Source organism: Carettochelys insculpta, chromosome 7 (assembly GCF_033958435.1).
Source record: "Carettochelys insculpta isolate YL-2023 chromosome 7, ASM3395843v1, whole genome shotgun sequence".
In the NCBI taxonomy this organism is placed as follows: Eukaryota; Metazoa; Chordata; order Testudines; family Carettochelyidae; genus Carettochelys; species Carettochelys insculpta.
Window position 1 is genome coordinate 52325940 of NC_134143.1, and position 19749 is coordinate 52345688.

The 19749-nt window shown below is 41.8% G+C and overlaps 1 protein-coding gene across 5 annotated transcripts in view; it reads left to right on the plus strand.

The window, feature by feature from the left end:
• The first annotated feature begins 266 nt into the window (after positions 1-266).
• The window catches only part of ADAM12 (ADAM metallopeptidase domain 12), a 322879-nt gene continuing 303396 nt past the window's right edge, over positions 267-19749 (plus strand). For all 5 annotated transcript variants that reach the window (XM_075000469.1, XM_075000470.1, XM_075000471.1 and 2 more), the window contains exon 1: positions 267-503. In XM_075000469.1, coding sequence (XP_074856570.1) covers positions 386-503 — 118 coding nt within the window. In that variant the 5' untranslated portion in view covers positions 267-385. The remainder of the gene's footprint in view (positions 504-19749) is intronic.

Sequence of the window (19749 nt, forward strand, 5' to 3'; positions counted from 1 at the left end):
CATTGTAATGAGAACTGTAAATGTTGGCAAGGGGTTGATTCCACAGGCAGGCCTGCCTTCTTCCTCCAACGATCTTTAGTGCCTCCTGCTAGCCAACACGGACAGTCTGCTCATTTATTGCAACGGTCAACAGATTTTTCTTGCCAAAAGAAAAAAAAAGCCAAACCCCAAACAACTTTTTTTTTTTTTAATATATATATATATATAAGAGCAAAGCCCAGCTCATCAGCAGTCCATGCAGGAGCAGGAGGGGTTTGGGAGTTAACTGCATGCAGGAAATCTCTCACATCCTGAGTCCCAGCTCTCTCCTCTCTGTAACTGTATATTATGGTGCTATTCTCCAGACCCAGCTGATGAAAGTCTGTCTCTTGCAGTCTGGGCTAAGATGTCAAAGCGTCTCCATGCAGACCAACGGCGCTTCCCGCCTCCTCACCCCCCAGCTCAGCTATTCAGGCTGCTGCTGAGCCTGGGCTGGCTCTTTGTAGCATCATCCAGGGCTCAAGGTAAGATGACGATGCTTTTATATCCATAACGCACACAGTGCAAGGGCACAACTCAGCATATGGCCAAGTTTGGACCCCGGGCCGGAGCAGTTCTCCTTGGCATTACCCCACCACCCTGGGGCTGCTGCATATTTGCAGGCCTCCCCCCACCCCTCCTCTCCTCTCCTCGCTGCTTTGCAAACGTTGCAACCCTCCCCTTCCAGTTACCATCCCGTCCCGTCTGCTCTGCAAGCCGCACCGCGTTCTCCAGCCTCCCGGCTCCGCTTTTCCTCTGGCCCCGCTGCTGCTGTGTTTGCGTACAGGACTGAGAGTATTCCCGCGGAAAGCCAGGCTGGAGGGCTCCCGCTTGCTCAGCTGCAGCGCCAGGTCTCCCGGCGCCAAGCAGCCAAGTTTGCATCGCCCTGACGCCTCTCCTGCTCCCTTCCCCCCTCCTCCTGTCCTCTCTCTCTCTGCACTCGGGCAATGTGGCAGGCTGAGGATCCCGGGACGGAGAAAACACAAAAAGAAAGCTGGGCTGCAGAGGTTCTGTCTTTCAGGTTTTGCCTTGACAAACTACCGTCTCCTTGCACAAATCAGACCAAGTCTCAGCCGTTAGGGGATGAAAGAGGGTGAGAGATCTTTAGAAAGACTCCCCTCTCTCTCTTTTGGAATGAGGGGTTTTGCTGTGTGTTTCAACGAGATGTCGGTTACACTCGAGATTGCTTTGAACTCACCTAATTTGAATTGTCCTAAAAACTTTCAAGGCAGATCTGCAAAAATAGCTCAAGCGTTCAAGAGAATGCACACTATAGTCTCTTTGATTTGGGTCCTCTTCCAGTACGTAGGGAATTAAACGGTTCCCCCTCCCCCCCTATAGCATCTTGCTATGGGTCATTCACCTGGTTCCTGTTTATTTTATAATAAACCCGCACGTGTCGTTAGCGTTCAGTGAGGATTTCAAAGCACCTTTTTTTATTATTATTATTATTATTTATATGGAATACTTAGCCTCGCAACACCGCAATGAGTTAGGTAAGAATTATTTAGGGAACAGCAAACATTCATAACGAGTAATATGTTCAAAATACTTTGTTCTCTGTATGAATTTTCTGCACATAAATGAGGGGCAAGGAAATAGATTTATAATAAATTGTAGATTCCGCTATTAATTCTGAGTCTGTAGAATCAGTGGAGGACAGTTCTACTTGAATACTCTGTAGGAAAGTGGTTATTTATGCTTTGCTTGGTTAGTTTCCTAGGTCATGTGGTTTTGTTGCTGGTATCTGAGTGGGTAGTTTCTGTAAGTAACCACCAACAGTAAGAATTTTGAATTGCATATTGGTGTAGAATTTGAAATCTGAACCCTCGGTCAGCTGTGATTCATAATCCACTTTAGATGAGCATTTGGGCAATTCAGGCTTCACATCTGTTTTTTTCTCTCATTAGTAACAGCTTTTATCTTCTAGCTAGAATACTTGTGCTAAGGGGAAACAGAATTTATTTAAATATCTGAATAAATATTTGCTTAAACTGTGTAACAATATTGTTGGCTTGCGTAGTTCTTTTATGCCAGATTTCACAGATGTATTTGGTGTCATCTTGTCCCCAGTTCACTTAGCAAGTTACTGGTAGTCAGGGATCAAACACAGAGGGCTGACCCTGCCATCTAGTTTCACTAGTAGGCAGACTGCATAGAAATATAGCCCAGAAATGAAAGAAGTACCTGTTCCTATGGACTTGTTTGCATGTGTCTGTTATTCTAGTCTGAAATGTAGCTTTTGTGTAGTCTCTAAATCCATGCATTTATGTTGGGATGGTGTCTATACCTTTGCTAGGAAAATTAACAGTATGTTATTTAATGTGGATTAACCCATGCTAGTTAATGTATTAAGAAAACATATTTTTATCAAAGTTTAATTAACAAGGGTTAACCCATGTTAGTTAACATACTGTTATCGTTTCCCTAGTGAAGACAGGCCCTTATTCCCATCACAAATAGAACTTTATGATCCACTTGATTTTAGAACACACATATTCGATGTAATTGTATAGGAGTGAACTGAGCTTGCTGTTTTAGTCAGCTGACATCTGATGCCAAGAGGGAGTTTGGAAGACACCAACTGCTCACTGTCAACTAATATCTTACAGACCCATCAGATATGAGAATTAAGGCCCTACTACAGTAGATTGGGGTGCACAAAGTGAAATTTCATAAAGGGAGTGCAGCTCAATCAGCCTCCCTCCCCTGTGGCCTCTGCTGCCGCCCAGCAGCCATGGGAGCATGGCATGTCATTTTCGGGAGACCTCCACTCGCTTCTGGGGCCATTGGGGGCTCTGCTAATTGTAGGGACAAAAAGTGGGGCCCAACACAAAAAGTTTGCTCACCCCTGCAGTAGATCACTGGCAGCCTAGGGAACAACAATGCGGGGCATGTCTAGTGCTTCTTCCATGCATTGTGTTACATGTGGGCTGAAAACTTGCTTTGTGGGGTTCATGCTGTATCCTACTTAATTTTGGTATTTTGAAGAGGGAGTGATTAATACATCTGAGATATTAAACCATATTGGTTTGTATACTTTTGTCATAGTACTTCACATGGCCATTTTATGAGAGTTTAAGTGCCTAAGTATTTATACAATGGAAGTTATGGCTGTGAGTGTTTTAAGATCATGGATGAATAGTAGTAAACTATAATTTCTCATAATAGACAACCATCTTTCAAGAACCACTTACTGGATTTGGCTCTTTGTATCTTCCCATTTGCTGTCTTAACCCTTCTATGTTAATAACTATTCTTACAATTCCAGTCTCTTGCATTTGTTACAGCTGCTGTTTGAACATGTCTTTCTCCCACCTTTGCCCCAGTCCCATTTTATGGAATATTCTCTTCTTTCTTAAATCTTGTCCTCTTCTGTGTTGATACTTTTGGATGAAATTTTCCCTTTGTGTTGGTCCTCAGCATGGGAATGGATTTCATGCTTAGTAAACCTGAAAAATAAACACTATTACCTTATTATCGTATTGCTCCTCCTAGTCTTTTTGGAATCAATGGAAAAACACCCTTTGAATGAGCCCTATTTAATTGCCATGTAACCACTAGAGCTCATTTTAGTGTCATTTTCTGAAACTTTGGTTGAAGTGGTAAGCTTGGACTCTGACTGTTGGCCAGACTGATTTTCCTAACCCTAACCCTATCTTGGACACCCTAGAAAAAAAAATCATTAGCAATTGATAGGTCCTGCTGTGAGTGCAGGAACTGGACTTGATGACCTCCTGAGGTCCCTTCAAGTTCTATGAGATATACATGTACATAGGCTTGGCTCCATTATCTTTACTGGAACGGTACTATTTTACACGAGCTGATGATGTATCCCTTGGGTCCCTGTCCTGAAAATGCACTATTTCAGTTGATCTTATTTGTTTCTTATCCTTGCAAGGGAGGTATCCAATTTGTTTGTTTTGTCAAGTTTCTAATCTCCCATTTTCCTTGAAGGTGGGTGGAAAGGTTGCTACCTTACTAGGAGGAACAACTTCTAACTAATGATTTATCACATACTTGTCATCCTGCTCACAGCACTGACACTGCCCCAGTGGCAACTCCCTAATGATCTGTGAATGACTGCAACAGATCAGGGTTGTGTTTATCTGTTGTTCCTACTGAAGCTGTCAGCTGGAGTTGACACACTATTGATCATAAAATTCTGTTTAAAAAGTCTGGATTCCTGTAATAGTTTATTTGTATCTGCACCAGCCTGGTTCAGAGCTCACATTTCCTAATCCTGACAGTTTTATCACTCGTGGCCCTTATGCTTCTAACTTATCTCAAACTGCCAGTACAAATTGTTCATGGAGTTTGCCAGGATTTCATTTTGTTCAGTATTTGTGTGCTCCCTTTGGGCAGTATCATTTGTACTAAAGGGCTTCATTGTAACATGCAAATTGATAACAGTGAGCTCTATTTTTCAAGCAGACAATGTGTCACTTTCAATCCCCTGCTAGTTCAGAGCCAACAGGGGCAATACTATGCACATTGCACTTCTGACAAACCCAGGGCTTGCTGCTGTTATTATCAAGCCTTGCATCTATCTGAGAATCTGTTAGAGCCTGTCTCTTACGGGCCTACAGGATTCTTTTATTCTTGGCTTTTCAGAGCAAAAGGTGTCATAAAGTAGAAAATGCCATTTCTAAGGATGTTTTGTTTAGGTCTGAAATGTTCCAATGTGTATAAGGCCATGCTCCATTACACAGGCAAGCTTTTTTTGGCACTGTATCTCAGGCTGGGTCTACACTACAAAAGAAATTAAACTTAAGATACACAACTCTAGCTAAGAGAATTTCATAGCTGGAGTTGATGTACTTTAAGCTGAATTTCCAGCCTGGCCTCACTGTGGGAGGTCAACAGGAGGTCACATTGATTTTTCCTTACTTCTTGTGACTGCGAGGCATGCTGGACTCAATGGAAACACTCTCAATCTTCAATTCAGTGCGTCCCTACTAGACCCATTACATCGAACCCTGGAAGATAATCTCTGCAGTGTCAAACTTCATGTAAGTATAGATGTGACCTCATATAACAATCGCTTCTGCTCAGAAGGTATGACTCTCTTCTTGGGGTCATACTGGAGGGATTTCTTGTTTATCTGATCACTTTTCCTATTTCCATTTTTCTCTCATTCTGTTTTTGCATTTTTACCCAAATCCTACTTCAAATATTTGGATTTTTTAAAAGATTTACATTCAACCATATTAAACATGTACATTATGCCTTTAGGTTTATTGTTTTTATGTCACATTCAGCATGTCTGAAACTAGTGTGAAAAGGGATCTTGATCACAAGAAATCTCTAAGTACGGTCTGAGTTGTGCCTACTAGGCAAAAACTTTAATTTGAGCACTACTGAGTCTCCAATAGGAGCCCAGAGGTGGTGGATCAAAACTATAACCTACTGACATCACTGAGAATGTTGTCATTGACTTCAATGAATTTTGAATAAGGTACAAACTTGTAGGTGGAGTAGTACTAGTTAGTACAGCCTTGTAAGTTGAAATGTGCTCTCCTTCCTGGTGGGCAGTGGAGAGCAAGGATTGAGGTTGTGACAATGGGGGAAAAGTATGTGCCTTTCTCCTCGGTACCAAGACTAGCCACAGTCTGGCCTTAAGTGGAAAGTGTGCTATACTGGTGGTACAGGGTGAACCTCTTTAATCCATCAGCTTGGGACCTGACTGATGCCGGACGAGAGAATTTGCCAGACCACCAGAGGCCAATGTTTTCTAGCAGCAGTAGCAACACTTTCACTGTTCACTGGGCTCTTACAAGACATTTGGGGGTAAATTACAGCTAGATAACAGCATAGAACACCGAGAGGCAAGACTGGTTGCAGGAAGCAACCTTTGTGGTGCCATGGGAAGCTTGGCCACACCCATGATAAGTGGTCATCCAGCAAACTAAAATCATGCCAGAAGAGAGAGTTCTGGATTACAGAAGCTCAACCTGATGTGGAAATATATGCAGTGTATATACATGTATTATTGTGTAGCCTTCAGCTATATTTATTTCCAGACTGCATCCTCAGAAACCAGTGTCACATACTGAAAGGTTTTTCAGTAAGGTGTAATTTTGTCTGCCTAGAAACTGTGGGTCCTTACTGCTACAGATACCTTAACTGATTAAAGCATAGAATGCTAATTAGCTTCTGGCTTATGAGTCAGATAGGTGGTTCTTAATTCTATTTTTTATTTAAAGGACCACAGGAAATTAGGAAGATGCTGTTTTCTCTCAGGAGAATCCAAATCTCCTGGGCACAGTTGTTGACCAGATTCCATTTAGGAAACCAGGGAAGTTCAGCTGCAAAATGTCCTGCATATAACAGTCTGTTGACATCTGTAATTGTGATCCTTAATGGATATGTCCCAGTCATAATCAGAAACAATCATGAATACCTTTCTCCTCTGCAATAGCTGCATTTCATAATGACAAAAGTTAAAAATAATTTCCAAGCGTTCTAATGCCCTTTCCAGTAGTGAAATCTCATGATGGCCATTGGAAGGCTCTAAAACTTGTGATCATCATGTGCAGAAGGCTAGCTGTTAATCATTCCTTGTGATGACTTGGACCTTGTGTAGTTCAACCTTACATTGAATTTGAGGCAAGGGTTATTGGAAGAAATCGCGTATGCTGTTATATGCAGGTCAAAATGGTCACAGTGTTTTTTTCTGACTTTAAAAAGCTATGAATCTACACTGAGTTTATAGCTATCAGTGTACCTGTATTGGTGTGAACTCATAACATAGATATGATTTACGCTAGTGTCATATAAAACCATATTACTATATGACAGTAAGGGACCTCAGGGTCATATAGTTCTTTTCCCTTTCCTTGCTAGGCACATTTAATCCCAGTTTAGTGCCAGGGCATGAATTGGCCCTGTGCATAAAGTACAAAAATGTAAACCATGGGTCACATCCTCATCTGGTCTGAATTAACATAGTTCAAATGCTATAACCTGGCAGAGCATGTTTTAAATGGCTGAAGATTAGTCCCATGCAAACATTTATCATGTACAGCAGTGGTTAAAACCTACCACAGATAAGGTTTAGGTGCAGCTACTGAGACAAAGATGTACTTAGGTGCCCTACTCCTGTTTAAAAACAAGAAGCCCTGTGGCATCTTATAGACTAACATATTTGGAACATAAGCTTTTGTGGGCAAAGACCTGCCTTGCTAAATATCTATTAGTCTATAACTAACAAGGACTTCTTGTTGTTTTTGAAGATACAGACTAAGTCAGCTACCCCTCTGACTCCTGTTTAACGTAAATTTTTATCCCTATGAGACTTTTACGTAGTATGAAAAATTGGCCTATGCGACAGGCTGGTACTCTCACTATTCATTGGCAGTAATAAGTGACACGTGTTTTTGTTGGTGGGGAGAGGCCATATAATTCTACTCTGAGTGCTAACATTATAGTCCGACTGGAAAATGTTAATTAACAGGAATCCTGTCTGTATGGCAAGATTCTTTTCTATTAGTCACAGATTAAAAATTTGCATTTTCTTCGGTCAAGTTTGCATTTTCTTCGGTCATGGGCTCCTGTTTAATTACAGGGTTCAGTTTTAATGTTTTTGTTCAATCTTATGAGGTTATGCAAAGGTACTAACTCTTAATGAAGTTACTTGACATGAAAACACTAGTTCAGAGATACCCTAAGATAACTAAAAAAATATTTTATAGTACATAGTTTTAACTTTTAGTCAGTTGTTTCTTTTTATTAAATAAATGTAAAAAATACTTAACACTTTCCTGACAAAATAGTATGCTTCTGCACAATCATTTGCTGGTACTTTCAGGATCAGTGTCCTCAGGAGTCTGGTAGAGAGATAACAGATCACTTTGAAATTCATGAGGTAAACTTTAAAGTAAGCGTCTGCATGGTACTATAGCAAAAAAAGCCATTTGTCTGGCAGAGAGCCATTGTCAGTGGAATGAATGTCATCATGTGAGCCAAGAGTTCTGGAGGTCTGATTCTTGCTCTGCAATTGCCTTCTTTTGTGGCCTCAGCCAAGTCACTTAGCTTTAGCCTTAGCTTCTTGTTTGTGAAATGGGCACAATGATACTTACCACAGAGTACTGTTGTCAGAATGAATTATCTAATATTTACGCATCACTTTGAAAACATACTGCTACCTAAAGTGAAATACTAGTGTCAAGGGTTCAGTGAATGACTTAACAAATTTAGAATTCAGTCTGTAAAAGCTATGTCAACTATTTCATTTAAAATATTTAAGCAAAATTGACCAATGCTCTAAATAATCACAAAGCCAGAAATGCATTAAAAAAAATGTAATTGAAGTGGCCTCCCTGGTTTGGAACTTGAATAAATATGAAAGAGCTGTGGGTGGATTTTGTTTGTTTGCTCATCCAAAAGTTCAACATGATGAACCCATAGATTGGATAAATGCATTCTTTCTTCTACCAAATATATGATCTAATATGGCAACAATGGAACATTTCATGGTCCGTTAACCATGCTGGCTATTATACAATGAGGCATAAAAAAGCTGGATGCAAAACTTGGCAAAAAAAGAGGGTCCCCAGATAGTTTATTCTGCAAGAAATTTGTTAACAATTAAGGTTTGTCATCGTTAGAAGTATGTTCTAGTTATATGTACAAATCAAGGAAAAAGCCTTTTCTGACAACATGGTAGCAGTTTGATAATTCCTATCTGGTGTTAGGAAGAATGGTCTTTCGAAGACTGGGCGTCCTTTCAAAAGGGCCCTGTCTATATGGGCGGTGCGCAATTTGAAAGCGACACTTTTGAATCACTGTGGCCACCATTATGCTAGTGAGGCACTGCATATTCATGGAAGCATCTCATTAGCATCTTCTGACCTCACTCATTACCATGCCCCTTCTGAAATGAAAGGGGGTGGTGGAGACGCAGCTTGTGTGTTTTAGTAATTTTTTGTTACTCTGTAGATAATATAGAATACCTGATTGGGAAAAAGCTCATGTGGCAGTCAATCCATGAAGAGTAAAGTATGGTGCCCAAATGTTGATGTGACTTTTTTTTTCATACAATTGTATGAAAAATCACATGGCTCCTGATCTTACTACCACGTTAAACAAGTGAAATGAGCATATAGAAGATATGCATCAATATGAGGTTGGGCATCATCTGAGTGCTATTATTCATCAGTAGTCACACAAGTGTACTCCTGGGCATCCACTAATTTCTTAGTGTACTTAACTCTGAGGTATTTTGCTCAGTTGGGGAAGATAATAGCATACATCAGAGATGATAATCTCAGTGGCACCTACACTAGCAAGTTCTTTTGGAAATGCAGGCCTTTTCTGAAAGAACACCCAGAGCGTCCGCACACAAAATGCACTCTCTCTGTCCAGAATTGAGCAAATGTGGCTCTTCTTCCAGAAGCCCTCTTCCTCTCCCAGATCAAGAAGAGCGCCTTCTTCCGAAAACTTACTTAGAAAGCAAGCATGTGTAGATGCTCCACATTCCATTTATTCAAAAAAGCAATCCTCATAGCACTGAATTTTTCAATCCCTGGCCTGTTCTTTCGAAGGAACGGGAGTTGTGTGGATGCTCTCTGTTGAAAGTGCAGACTGATTTTTTGCTGTGCTTTTTTTTTGTGTGTGGGCACACTCTTTCGAAAGAAGTTTTTTTCGGAAGAGATCTTTCAGAAGAACTTCTTGCAAAAGATTGCTGTAGTGTAGTTGTAGCCAGTGAGATTTGCTCTCCTTTAGCATTTTTCTGCTTATTTTTTCACAAGATGGGACATCTGGGACCATTATTATTACAGTCCACTTTGTGTGGGTCAAGCATTCCAGCCTCTGTGTTAAATCCTGTTTATAGTGTTAACTTGTTTTTCTCTAAGATTCCATATGCTGCTTTCTGTACAAGCCTTGGTTTTGAATCTTGTACTTCAGATTTGCCCGAAACAAACTGAACTCCAGGGGGCGGGGCTTTTATACTCTTTCGGGAGATGGGAAGCATTGTGCACATGTGGAAAACTTTACAAACAATGACTTGTTTTACTGAAACATACGCTAATTCAAACTCTAGTTTTTCCCTCTCGCTGAATTCAGAGGTGCTCAATCCAAAAAGAACCGGAATTCTGTTCTTTCGCTGACCTTGATTCAGAATTCCTTTGTCAATCATAACCACACTGCAGCCAGGGCAACAGTTTCTGCTCATGTGTGTTTGTGTGCTTTCTCTCCAGACAAAGAAAATAAGCATAGTTCTATTTGTTAAAATGAACTGTAACATTGCTGGCTCCAAACAAGTCAATGGCAGAATTTTATTCTGAGAACTCCAGTTGTCATAGTTCATTGTGAACAGACAGGGTATTGAAATATACAAGACTCCTCCTGTCTGAGTGCATTAGAATTGTGCATTTCAGTATCCATTCTGCATACACATTATGATTGTTACTTCTGTTTTAATCACACCAAACACTCCTGTTTGCCTTATTTAATCAGATTGACATCTGTGGGACTAATTATATAAAGTGAGCGTTATTTGGTCTGAGAACAGAAAGTCAGTGGCATGTACCTATATAAAATGGGAATTGAAGAGTTAAGAATTGTCCTGGCTTTACAGCCATCTAGCGGAAAACTAGAATTTGAATTTTAGCCACATTACAGCACTAGGATTTGAGGAAAATATAGACTTTACAGAATCAGGACAGTAGAGTGAATAAAAACAATTGTTAAGGCTGTTTACATGTGAAGACCACCAACTTTGATATTTCCCTTTAATTGTCTTTAATTTGGGGCCAGGGGGATGTGTTAACTTAAAAAAAAGTCTCATCCAATCTAGTACAATAGAGATAATTTTGTAGTGTAACAATGACATGATATGAGAACTGAAAAGTTATATGGCTATTACACCAATATATAAACCATGTGTGTTAGAAAGACAAGTTCAGTTTTGAAATATTTGACTTAACTATGCTTTTCACTTTCAACCTGTGCCAAACATGTGCTCGAATGACTGATGGAGTCATATGGTTCTGTGAATAAAGTACTTTATTGTGCACAGATTTAGAGCCTTCCAACTGTTGTATTACAGAAGCTGGGAGATTAAGATGATCCAACATCTTAGGAGGCATGTTCCACAGTGAACATTTTATTTTTCTGGAAGGATATTTTCCCCTCTCTTTTAAAGTGCCATCCATTTTTGTTCAGCTGGCCACTCAGTACTGACCACACTAGCCTTCAGTATAGAAGAAGAGCATGTCCTTGTAAGTCTTATGTCTCTTCCCACATTTGTGTTAATTATTTGAACACATGACATTTCCCACAGAATTTATGGGACTAGGGATATTTTTTTGGGGGGTGGGGGGAGGGGTTCTCCTTTGCGGACTATTTTAATGACAAAAGTTAAATGTAAGAAGAGCAAGTGATGACAGGAAATAGTTCTTAGAATTTGAAAACTGAAATATTGAAGGGCAAGTTTTGAATGATGCTTTAGTTAAAGAGATCAGTAAGGCTTAGACTCATATTTCTCATCTGAGCAGCCAAATCTCTTGTAACTGAGCAGTGTGAAAGATCAAGTGGACATGCTACAAAACCATACCTAGATTAGTTCAAAGCTGGCACACCTGCCAAGTTAGAGATAGGATCTTTTCTTACTAGAACCAGAAGGAACAGAACATACAATTCAAAAGTGCATGGAGTCCACCTCTCTACTGCTTGTCCTCAGGCTCATCAATGGCCTTTCACTTTTTTTTACTTTTTTAAAATTTTATACAAAAGTTGTTGTTTTGCAGGAGGAAAGAAAGAAGACAGGACTGACGCACAAGACCATTTACAAAATTGTTCCTCCAAAGCCTCAGATGCCTCAGGGAAGGGGCAATAGAGAATTTTACAAGTCAATACAGTTCTGTGGGTAGTAATGGGTGGTTTTGTTTGTTTGTTTCATTTTTGTTTTTGCTTTTTTTAATGTGTCTGAATACTGTTAGTAGGGTAATGGGAAGTACCTCGCCAGACTGGTATGTCTCTGTTTGAGCCAGCTAAATAGTGTGTGCGTTTGGGCTGGTAGTTAGAAAAAATAGATAGGTTGTAATTAAAGTCAAACTATTGATCATTTGATTCAGTTATTTGAGCCACTGCAACTGATGAAGACAAATACACACAGGAATTCTAACACTATTTTGTTGTACTGTATTTTCCAGTGAATCCTATCACCCAGAAAATTCCTACCACTTTTGAGTCTAATCTGTGAAATACTCTTCAATCTGACATGATGACCTTTTGGTTCTTATTTCAAAACACCGTGAAATCTTTATATATATATATCCACTTACTGTGCTCTGTGATTTAAGGATACTTTACAAATGGCACAACATTTTACTAAGCATAGTGCTAATAGTCACATAATATTTACAAATCCTGTGCAGAGACCTTTCTTAGGTATCATGGACCTTGTTCTATCTTATTATCTGGAAAGCGTAATTACCTCATAGTAGGCATCCTTCTGTCTGCATAGACTATGGATCGCGCCTTTTATAGTTTCAATTGAGGACTTCATTTACAGCCTCTACTGTGACTATGAAGACCCACACGAGAGTGACAGTCCTTGCTGCATCTCTTGCAGATGTGGTGGGTGTCTGGCAAGTCCTTAGTGCGCTTTCTGTGCGCTTGCTTCTCCTCCACTAGCTGTCTGATCCTCATCTCCCCCTTCTGAAGGCCCTTGTGTAACCCCTGCCTCCATCTGCTGCGGTTGTCTGCTAGTTCTTCACAGTTGTTCAGCTCGATATCTACCTCTCTGAGGTGTCTCTTGCAGACATCTTTGTAGCGCAACTGGGGGCGTCCGGGAGGTCTTTTGCCAGAGGCTAGCTCACCATACAGGATGTCTTTTGGAATCCTTCCATCATTCATCCTGTGGATGTGGCCAAGCCAGCGGAGCCGACGCTACCTGAGGAGGGTATGCATGGTTGGGATTCCAGCTTGCTCGAGGATGGCGGTGTTGGTCACTCTGTCCTTCCATGATATTCCAAGGATGCGCCTGAGGCAGCGCAAGTGGAAGACGTTCAGCCTCTTTTCCTGGCGGGCATACAGGGTCCAAGTCTCGCTGCCATAAAGGAGGATGCTGAGGATGCAGGCCCTGTAGACTTGCATTTTGGTGTGAATGTACAGCTTGTTATTCCACACTCTCTTGCTGAGTCTGGACAGAGTTGTGGCTGCTTTTCCGATCCTCCTATTTAGCTCAGTGTCCAACGACGGTGTCAGTGATGGTAGACCCAAGGTAAACGAACTCTTGGATGACCTCTAACGTATCGTTGTCAATGCTGATTGATGGGGATTCAGCAACATCCTGACCAAGTACGTTTGTCTTCTTTAGGCTGATGGTAAGCCCAAAGTCCTTGCACGCTTTGGAGAACCGATCCAGCAGTTTTTGAAGCTGGTCTTGTGTGAGACACTACAGCAGCATCGTCTGCGAACAGCATGCCTCTGATGGGGACTTCCCGCACCTTAGACTTAGCTTTCAGCTTTGCAAGATTAAACAGTTTCCCATCAGATCTTGTGTGCAGCAAGATGCCCTCTGTTGAAGATCCAAAGGCATGCTTCAGGAGGAGTGCGAAGAAGATCCCAAACAATGTCGGAGCAAGCACGCATCCTTGTTTGACGCCGCTCTTGATTCTGAAAGCATCCAATAATGCGCCATCATATTGGATTGTTCCTCTCATGTCTTCGTGAACGACTGGATTATCTTGAGTAACCGTGGAGGATAGCTTATCTTGTGGAGCAGTTTGAACAGACCATCCCTGCTGACCAAGTCAAAGGCCTTGGTCAGGTCGATGAAGGCTATGTAGAGTAGCTTCCTCTGCTCCCTCATAGAGCTTTACCTCATAGAGCTTACACAATCAGTATGAAAAAGCTGAATCACTTTCTCAAGTGCAAAAAACGAAAGGGCCTTATTCTGATCTCACCCGTATAAATCCTTCAATGCCATTGAAGTTGGTGAAGTTATCACCAGCTCAGTTGTGATAAGAATCAGGCTCTTTATTATTAGCAGGCTTATCTAGGTGGAATGGGTATCTCAGTGTTTAGCGCATTGGCCTCATAAAGCTGGGGTTGTAAATTTAATCCCTGAGGGGGCCGTTCAAGGGCCTGGGGAAGGGTAGATTAATATTTTTTTTCAGTGATGATGGATGGCAGAACAAGGAGAAATGGCCTAAAGTTACAGAGGGAGAGATGTGGGTTGGATATTAGGAAAAACTATTTCACCAGAAGGGTGGTGAAGCACTGGAATGATTTACCTAGAGAGGTGGTGGAATCTCCATCCCTAGAGGTTTGTAAGTCCCAACTTGGCAAAGTTCTGCCTGGGATGATTTAGTTGGGGTTGACCCTCCTTTAGGTAGGGGGCTGGACTAGATGACCTTCTGAGGTCCCTTCCAGCCCTAGGTTTCTATGATTCTATCAAAGAGTTAATCTACTCTGAAAGATGACTCTATAAAAATGGCTCCTTTTTATTGATCAGAATTCTTCCTTTGTGCATTTATGATCATGTCTGCTCAATTCTGTGAGTAAAATAACATTTTACTTGTTAAATAGTCTCAGAGGGTAGTTGTGCTAGTCTGTAGTTTCACAGATAACAAGCAGCCCTGTAGCACCTTAGTGACTAACAAATTTATTAGCTCATGAGCTTTCGTAAGACCCACTTCTTCAAATGATCTTATCTATGGATGCTCATGACCTAATAAATTTGTTAGTCTCTAAGGTGCTACAGGGCTGCTTGTTATCCTACTTGTTTTTACTCCTGTCAGTCCCAGCAAGTCAATATTATACAGCAGTGTTTTTTAAACTGTATTCTGCAGAACACTGGTGTTCCAGGAACAACTTGCAACTGTACCATGAATGTTTGGAAAAATACACTGATGGTATATGTTTTCTGTTATTTAATCCAGACACAAGGTTACTTCTCCATTCCTATGATAGCTGATTAAATTACTTCATTTTGTTTTTGCTGTATATGTTGTTTGTTTGTTGTTTGACAATTTTTGAAGGAAATTTTCATCAGTGTGCCACCTAAAATACCGTTGATTGGTATTCCATGGTCTCAAAAAGTTAAAGAAACACGTTATAAACAGCATAATTGTTGCTAAGCAGACTGGGCTGAGTTTTGAAGGGCCATGAAGGTGGGGGCAAGAAATTTTAACTTTCTTCTGATGGAGAAGAGGAATCCAGTGAAGCAACTTAAACTGAGAGGGACTGACAATGTATAACTGATAGACAAGGACATGGTTTTGTCTGTGACGTTTTGGAAGACTGGAGGAAAGTGAACTTGGTATCTGGGAGGCAAGAGAGAAGGAGGTTGCTGTAGTCAAGTGGCAGATGACATGGAGGTGGATGAGTGTTTTAGCTTTGAGGATATGAAGGAACACTGTGGAGAAAGGAGCAACGAGATTCATGAATATGTCGGAAGAGGGAGAGGTGAAAGATGAGGGTATGGTTGTGGACCTGGGAGACACGAAGGATAGTGGTGACCGGGACTGAGAATAAAAGTTAAATTCCATTTTGTTCATATCAAGCATGATCTGACAGTGGCTGTCCAAGGTAATACCTGTTAAAGAGATGTAGATCTCGACGCAGAACAGGACAGGCTCAGAGAGAGACTTATCTCTATGCTGAAAGCTGACAATAGTAGAAACCTCGGGAGCAGGTGAAGCCTCCAAGGAATAAGATGTAGAGTGGGGAAAAGGAAGAAGCAAGGAGAAAACCCTGTATGACTTATGGAGGAAGAAAAGGAGAATCTATCAAAAGAAGCAGTAAAAGAGGTAGGAGAAGAAGGGAGGGAGGGAGAACAATGAGGGGACTGGATTCCAGAAACAGAAGGAAAAAGGAAAATTCCAAAAGCATATGTTATGAGTAGCACTTCAGTAGAATGTGCAATAAGTAGACAACTGGAGACTTAGCCTTGGTCTGCATTACAGTTAGGCCAACATAAGGCAGCTTATGTTGACCTAACTATGTCACTGTATGCACCACAGCCTTGCTCCTGCCAATGTGTTATACTGCACTGACATCATAACTCCACCTCCATGAGAGGTGTAAGGCTTCTGTTGGTGTAGTTAGGGTGATGTCCTGTACACATAGACACTGTGTTACTTCTGTTGGTTGTGGACTGTCATTCATGTCAGTTTCCTGTCTCCACGGTAGTGTGTTCATCAAGACTCTATCACATCAGTGGATACTACATTTGTGATTTTCTTCTCCACTCTAATCACCTTGCTCAGATCCGTGCGCAAAGGCTAGATTCAACTGTGAAATGTTGAGGGATCATTTTATATGAACGATTCTGTATAAAAATAACTTGTGTTGGCATCTATAAAATACTATAGATCTGACCTTTAAGTCCCATTCACCAGTTTAACTCCACCGATGCTGGGAGAGCATACTGTCCTTTGTGTAGCACTGTTACACGTTTTGGATTCTTGTTGACTGCATTAAGGTATGGAGTGTTTTGGTTTTTTACCTTACTGCTGTGTTTTTTTTTTATCATAGCCTACTGAATTTTGGGAGAAGGTTCCCCTTTTCGTGGTCACACAGAAAAGCAGACTGTACTGTCTGAGAGCTTATTAGTAATCTTAAGTGCAAGTGAATATGAATTATCTCTGTTTCTTCAGGGGGAAGCAGCCATTAAAGATGGCAAACTTCTTGCTTACAAATGTGACTATTCTTTACATATGACGGTATTTTAGCATCTATAAGTAATAAAATATTCCCCTTTAAAGTTGTACAATCATTAAATCTCTTTTTAATGCTATTGTGAAAAGAAAAAAAAAGAAGTGTAATATTATAGTACAGATTAATATAATTTGAATGTGAACTGCCCCAAAGCTGTTCATGTGGAGAAGATGAACAGATTTTTCTGCTTTCTCTGTAGCTTATTAACCACTTGTAGAAAATACTTGATCTCTTGGTCTTTATGTAAGTGAAAAAAGAATAAAAGGGCACTGCATCAGGTTGTGATTGAATATGCATCATAAGAGTTACCTTCAGTGCCTGTTGAAAATAGAAAATTAAGTCAGCTATGACTATGAAGCTTTTCTGCGTGAACAATGTGAGACATGAACCTCAGTGAAGTAGAAGTAAAGAGAATTCTACTAAAAAGGAAAATAGGTGGGTGGTTATAACAAAAGGAAACTAGGTATAACGAAGGCTTAGGGAGATACAAATGGCCTGTGAAAGCTCAGGGAGATAGAAGGCTGAGATCTCTCCTTTCATGCAGTTTACCTTAGTCTGAGTTTACTGACTTATTTTATTGTTTTGTGTTATTATGACACCTAGAGGCCCTCAACAGAGATGGAAACCTTGTTGTTGTAGGTGCTGCAGAATATGTTAGTCCTGGTGTTAGAGAATTTACAGTTTAAACAGACAACGTAGCTGAAGTGTCGAAGAAAAGAATGAGTATGGGAAGCTAAGCCACAGAGCAATGAAATGACTTGGTCAAGGTCACGCAGGCAGTCTGCGGCAGCTCTGTGGATTGAACATAGGTCTCATAAACTTAGGACTAGATTGGACCATCAGGATCATTTTTCTAACCTACTGCACATTGAAGGCCTAGACTTGCCTTACTTTTCAACTCATCCTCATTATTTAGTGGTCTCTTGAGTCTCACTCTAGTGCTTTAATCATAGGATCATTTCCCCACACTTGAGTGGAGTTAACTCTTGTTTTAAGATGAGAATGTGACACTAGGATCAGGCTCAATATGTGAAGGTTGAGGGGCCATTAATAGTTTAAAGAGAATTCTGGTAAATCCATAAAAGCCAGGAACAACTCAACATTTTTTTTATACAAGCTCGCTAATGACTTTGTTACCCAAATACACAAATTCTCTTATTAGTCTACTCATGGCAAAATCTGGATCAACAGTTAATTTAGATTAAATACACATTGGGCTGCCTTTACCTCGAGGAAGAAATCATGTCTCATTGCCTTCATTCATGCTACCATTGAGGGATCCTTAGGAGTGGAAATAAGGAGCTTCTACTGTGTACGAAAGTAGTCAAGATTCTGAGTGCCTGTATTGGTGGCCCCTGTTATATGTGCTGAAGATTCTCTGGTGTTCATTACAATGGTGGAAGCTGAGGGAGTAATAGTGCTTCCATCAGTTCTGCTTCACACCCAGCATATCTCTGAAGTGTCCAGCTCAGCTACGCAGACTGGACAATGGTAAGGCATTGCCTGGCTGTCTGAGGACAAAATAAGGTCCACTGAGCTGTCCTGTGTTTGTGTTCCTTTTCCTTCTGCCCATTGACTCTACACACCCATTCTTCCAGTTTTCTTTGCCTTCCGTCTGCATCCCCATTTTTATTGGATTATGATGGATTCTATTTTAATCTCTTTCTATTTACTTATCTCTCCACCAGACACTCTACCTTATATCTATATCTCTTTTGCACCACAACTCCTTTTCATATCCACACCTTTTCTCATCATGTAAATAACTCTGCTCTCTACTTTCTTCATTAGCTCCTTTTTTGTCTGCCCAGGTTATATTTTAAGGCATTGCAGTTGAAGTCTCATTTTAACTCGAGGCCCTATTGCAAGTGAGAGCTGGGTTGGAAGAATGTTCTAGACAGAAACTGTTGTACAGCCCTGCGCTGGCTGGGAGAGGAACTCTGTTAGAGGCTGGGCTGGGCCCTGTGTTGCCCAAGGTAGGGGTGGGCGGGCGGGCGTGCGTGCGTGTGTGTGTGTGTGTGTGTGTGTGAGAGGGAGGACTTTGTTGGGCGGACCAGGCCATGCCCTGCACTAGCTGGAGAAGAGGGTGGCGCTGGCACAGTGCAGGGAGAGGGGTCTCTGTCAGGGGACTGGGGTGGGCCCTCTCCTGTCCAGGGGAGAGCCTGGGGCTGGCACCATGTGGGTGGGGACTCTGTTGTGGGGCGCAGGGCTGGGCCCCATGCTGGCTGGGGAGAGGCTTCATTAGGGAGCTGATCTGTGCTCCTCACTGGCCAGGGGAGGGACTGGAACTGGCATGGTGTGGTGGGGAGCTTTTTTTGGGAGGGCTGGGCCAGGCCCAATGCTGGGTGGGGGGGGCTGGCACAGTGCAGGGGGTGGGGTGGAACATGGTAGAGCCTTGCCTGGACAGACAGATGGAAGTACACAGCGAAAATAACGTGTGATGGTTTCTCTTTACTTTTATTTCCTGGGGTGTTTACATTTTTGTGTCTGTTTACACCCATTTAGCCATGTATGGGTAAGTAGATTTGCAGGAAAAGCAATGCATTGGTAGGGAAAGTTTATTTACTACCATATTTCAGGAACAGAAACTACAGGTTGCACTTGCCAAAAGTCCCAGGACTTTCTGGTTTGGCAACCGTGGTCCAGCAGGGCCTTGGATGCTCTTGCACCAGAGGGCCCTGGGCCAAGAGTCTAGTGAGAGGAAGGCCAGTGGCTCAGAGTCCTGCTGGGCAGGACCCTGGAAATGTGGAGGACTGGCAGCCCTGTCACACTGGGAGCCCAATCGGGCTTGTGTTGCGGGGCAAACATCCCGAGGGCCAAGGTCAGGATGGGGACCAGCACTGGGGCTGTCAGCAGCCCGGAAGCCTGGCTGGGGCCAGTATCTATGAGGCTAGGGCTGGAACCAGCAATGACGTCTGAGTGTTTAGCATCTGCCAGCCCAGCTGGTATCCAGGGCCATCAGGAGTCTGGCAGCCAGGCCAAGGGAGGCAGCAGCTTGGCAGCCTGACTGGGTCTGGCATGAGAGCTGGCAGCAGATGGCGGCCAGGCCGGCATCCA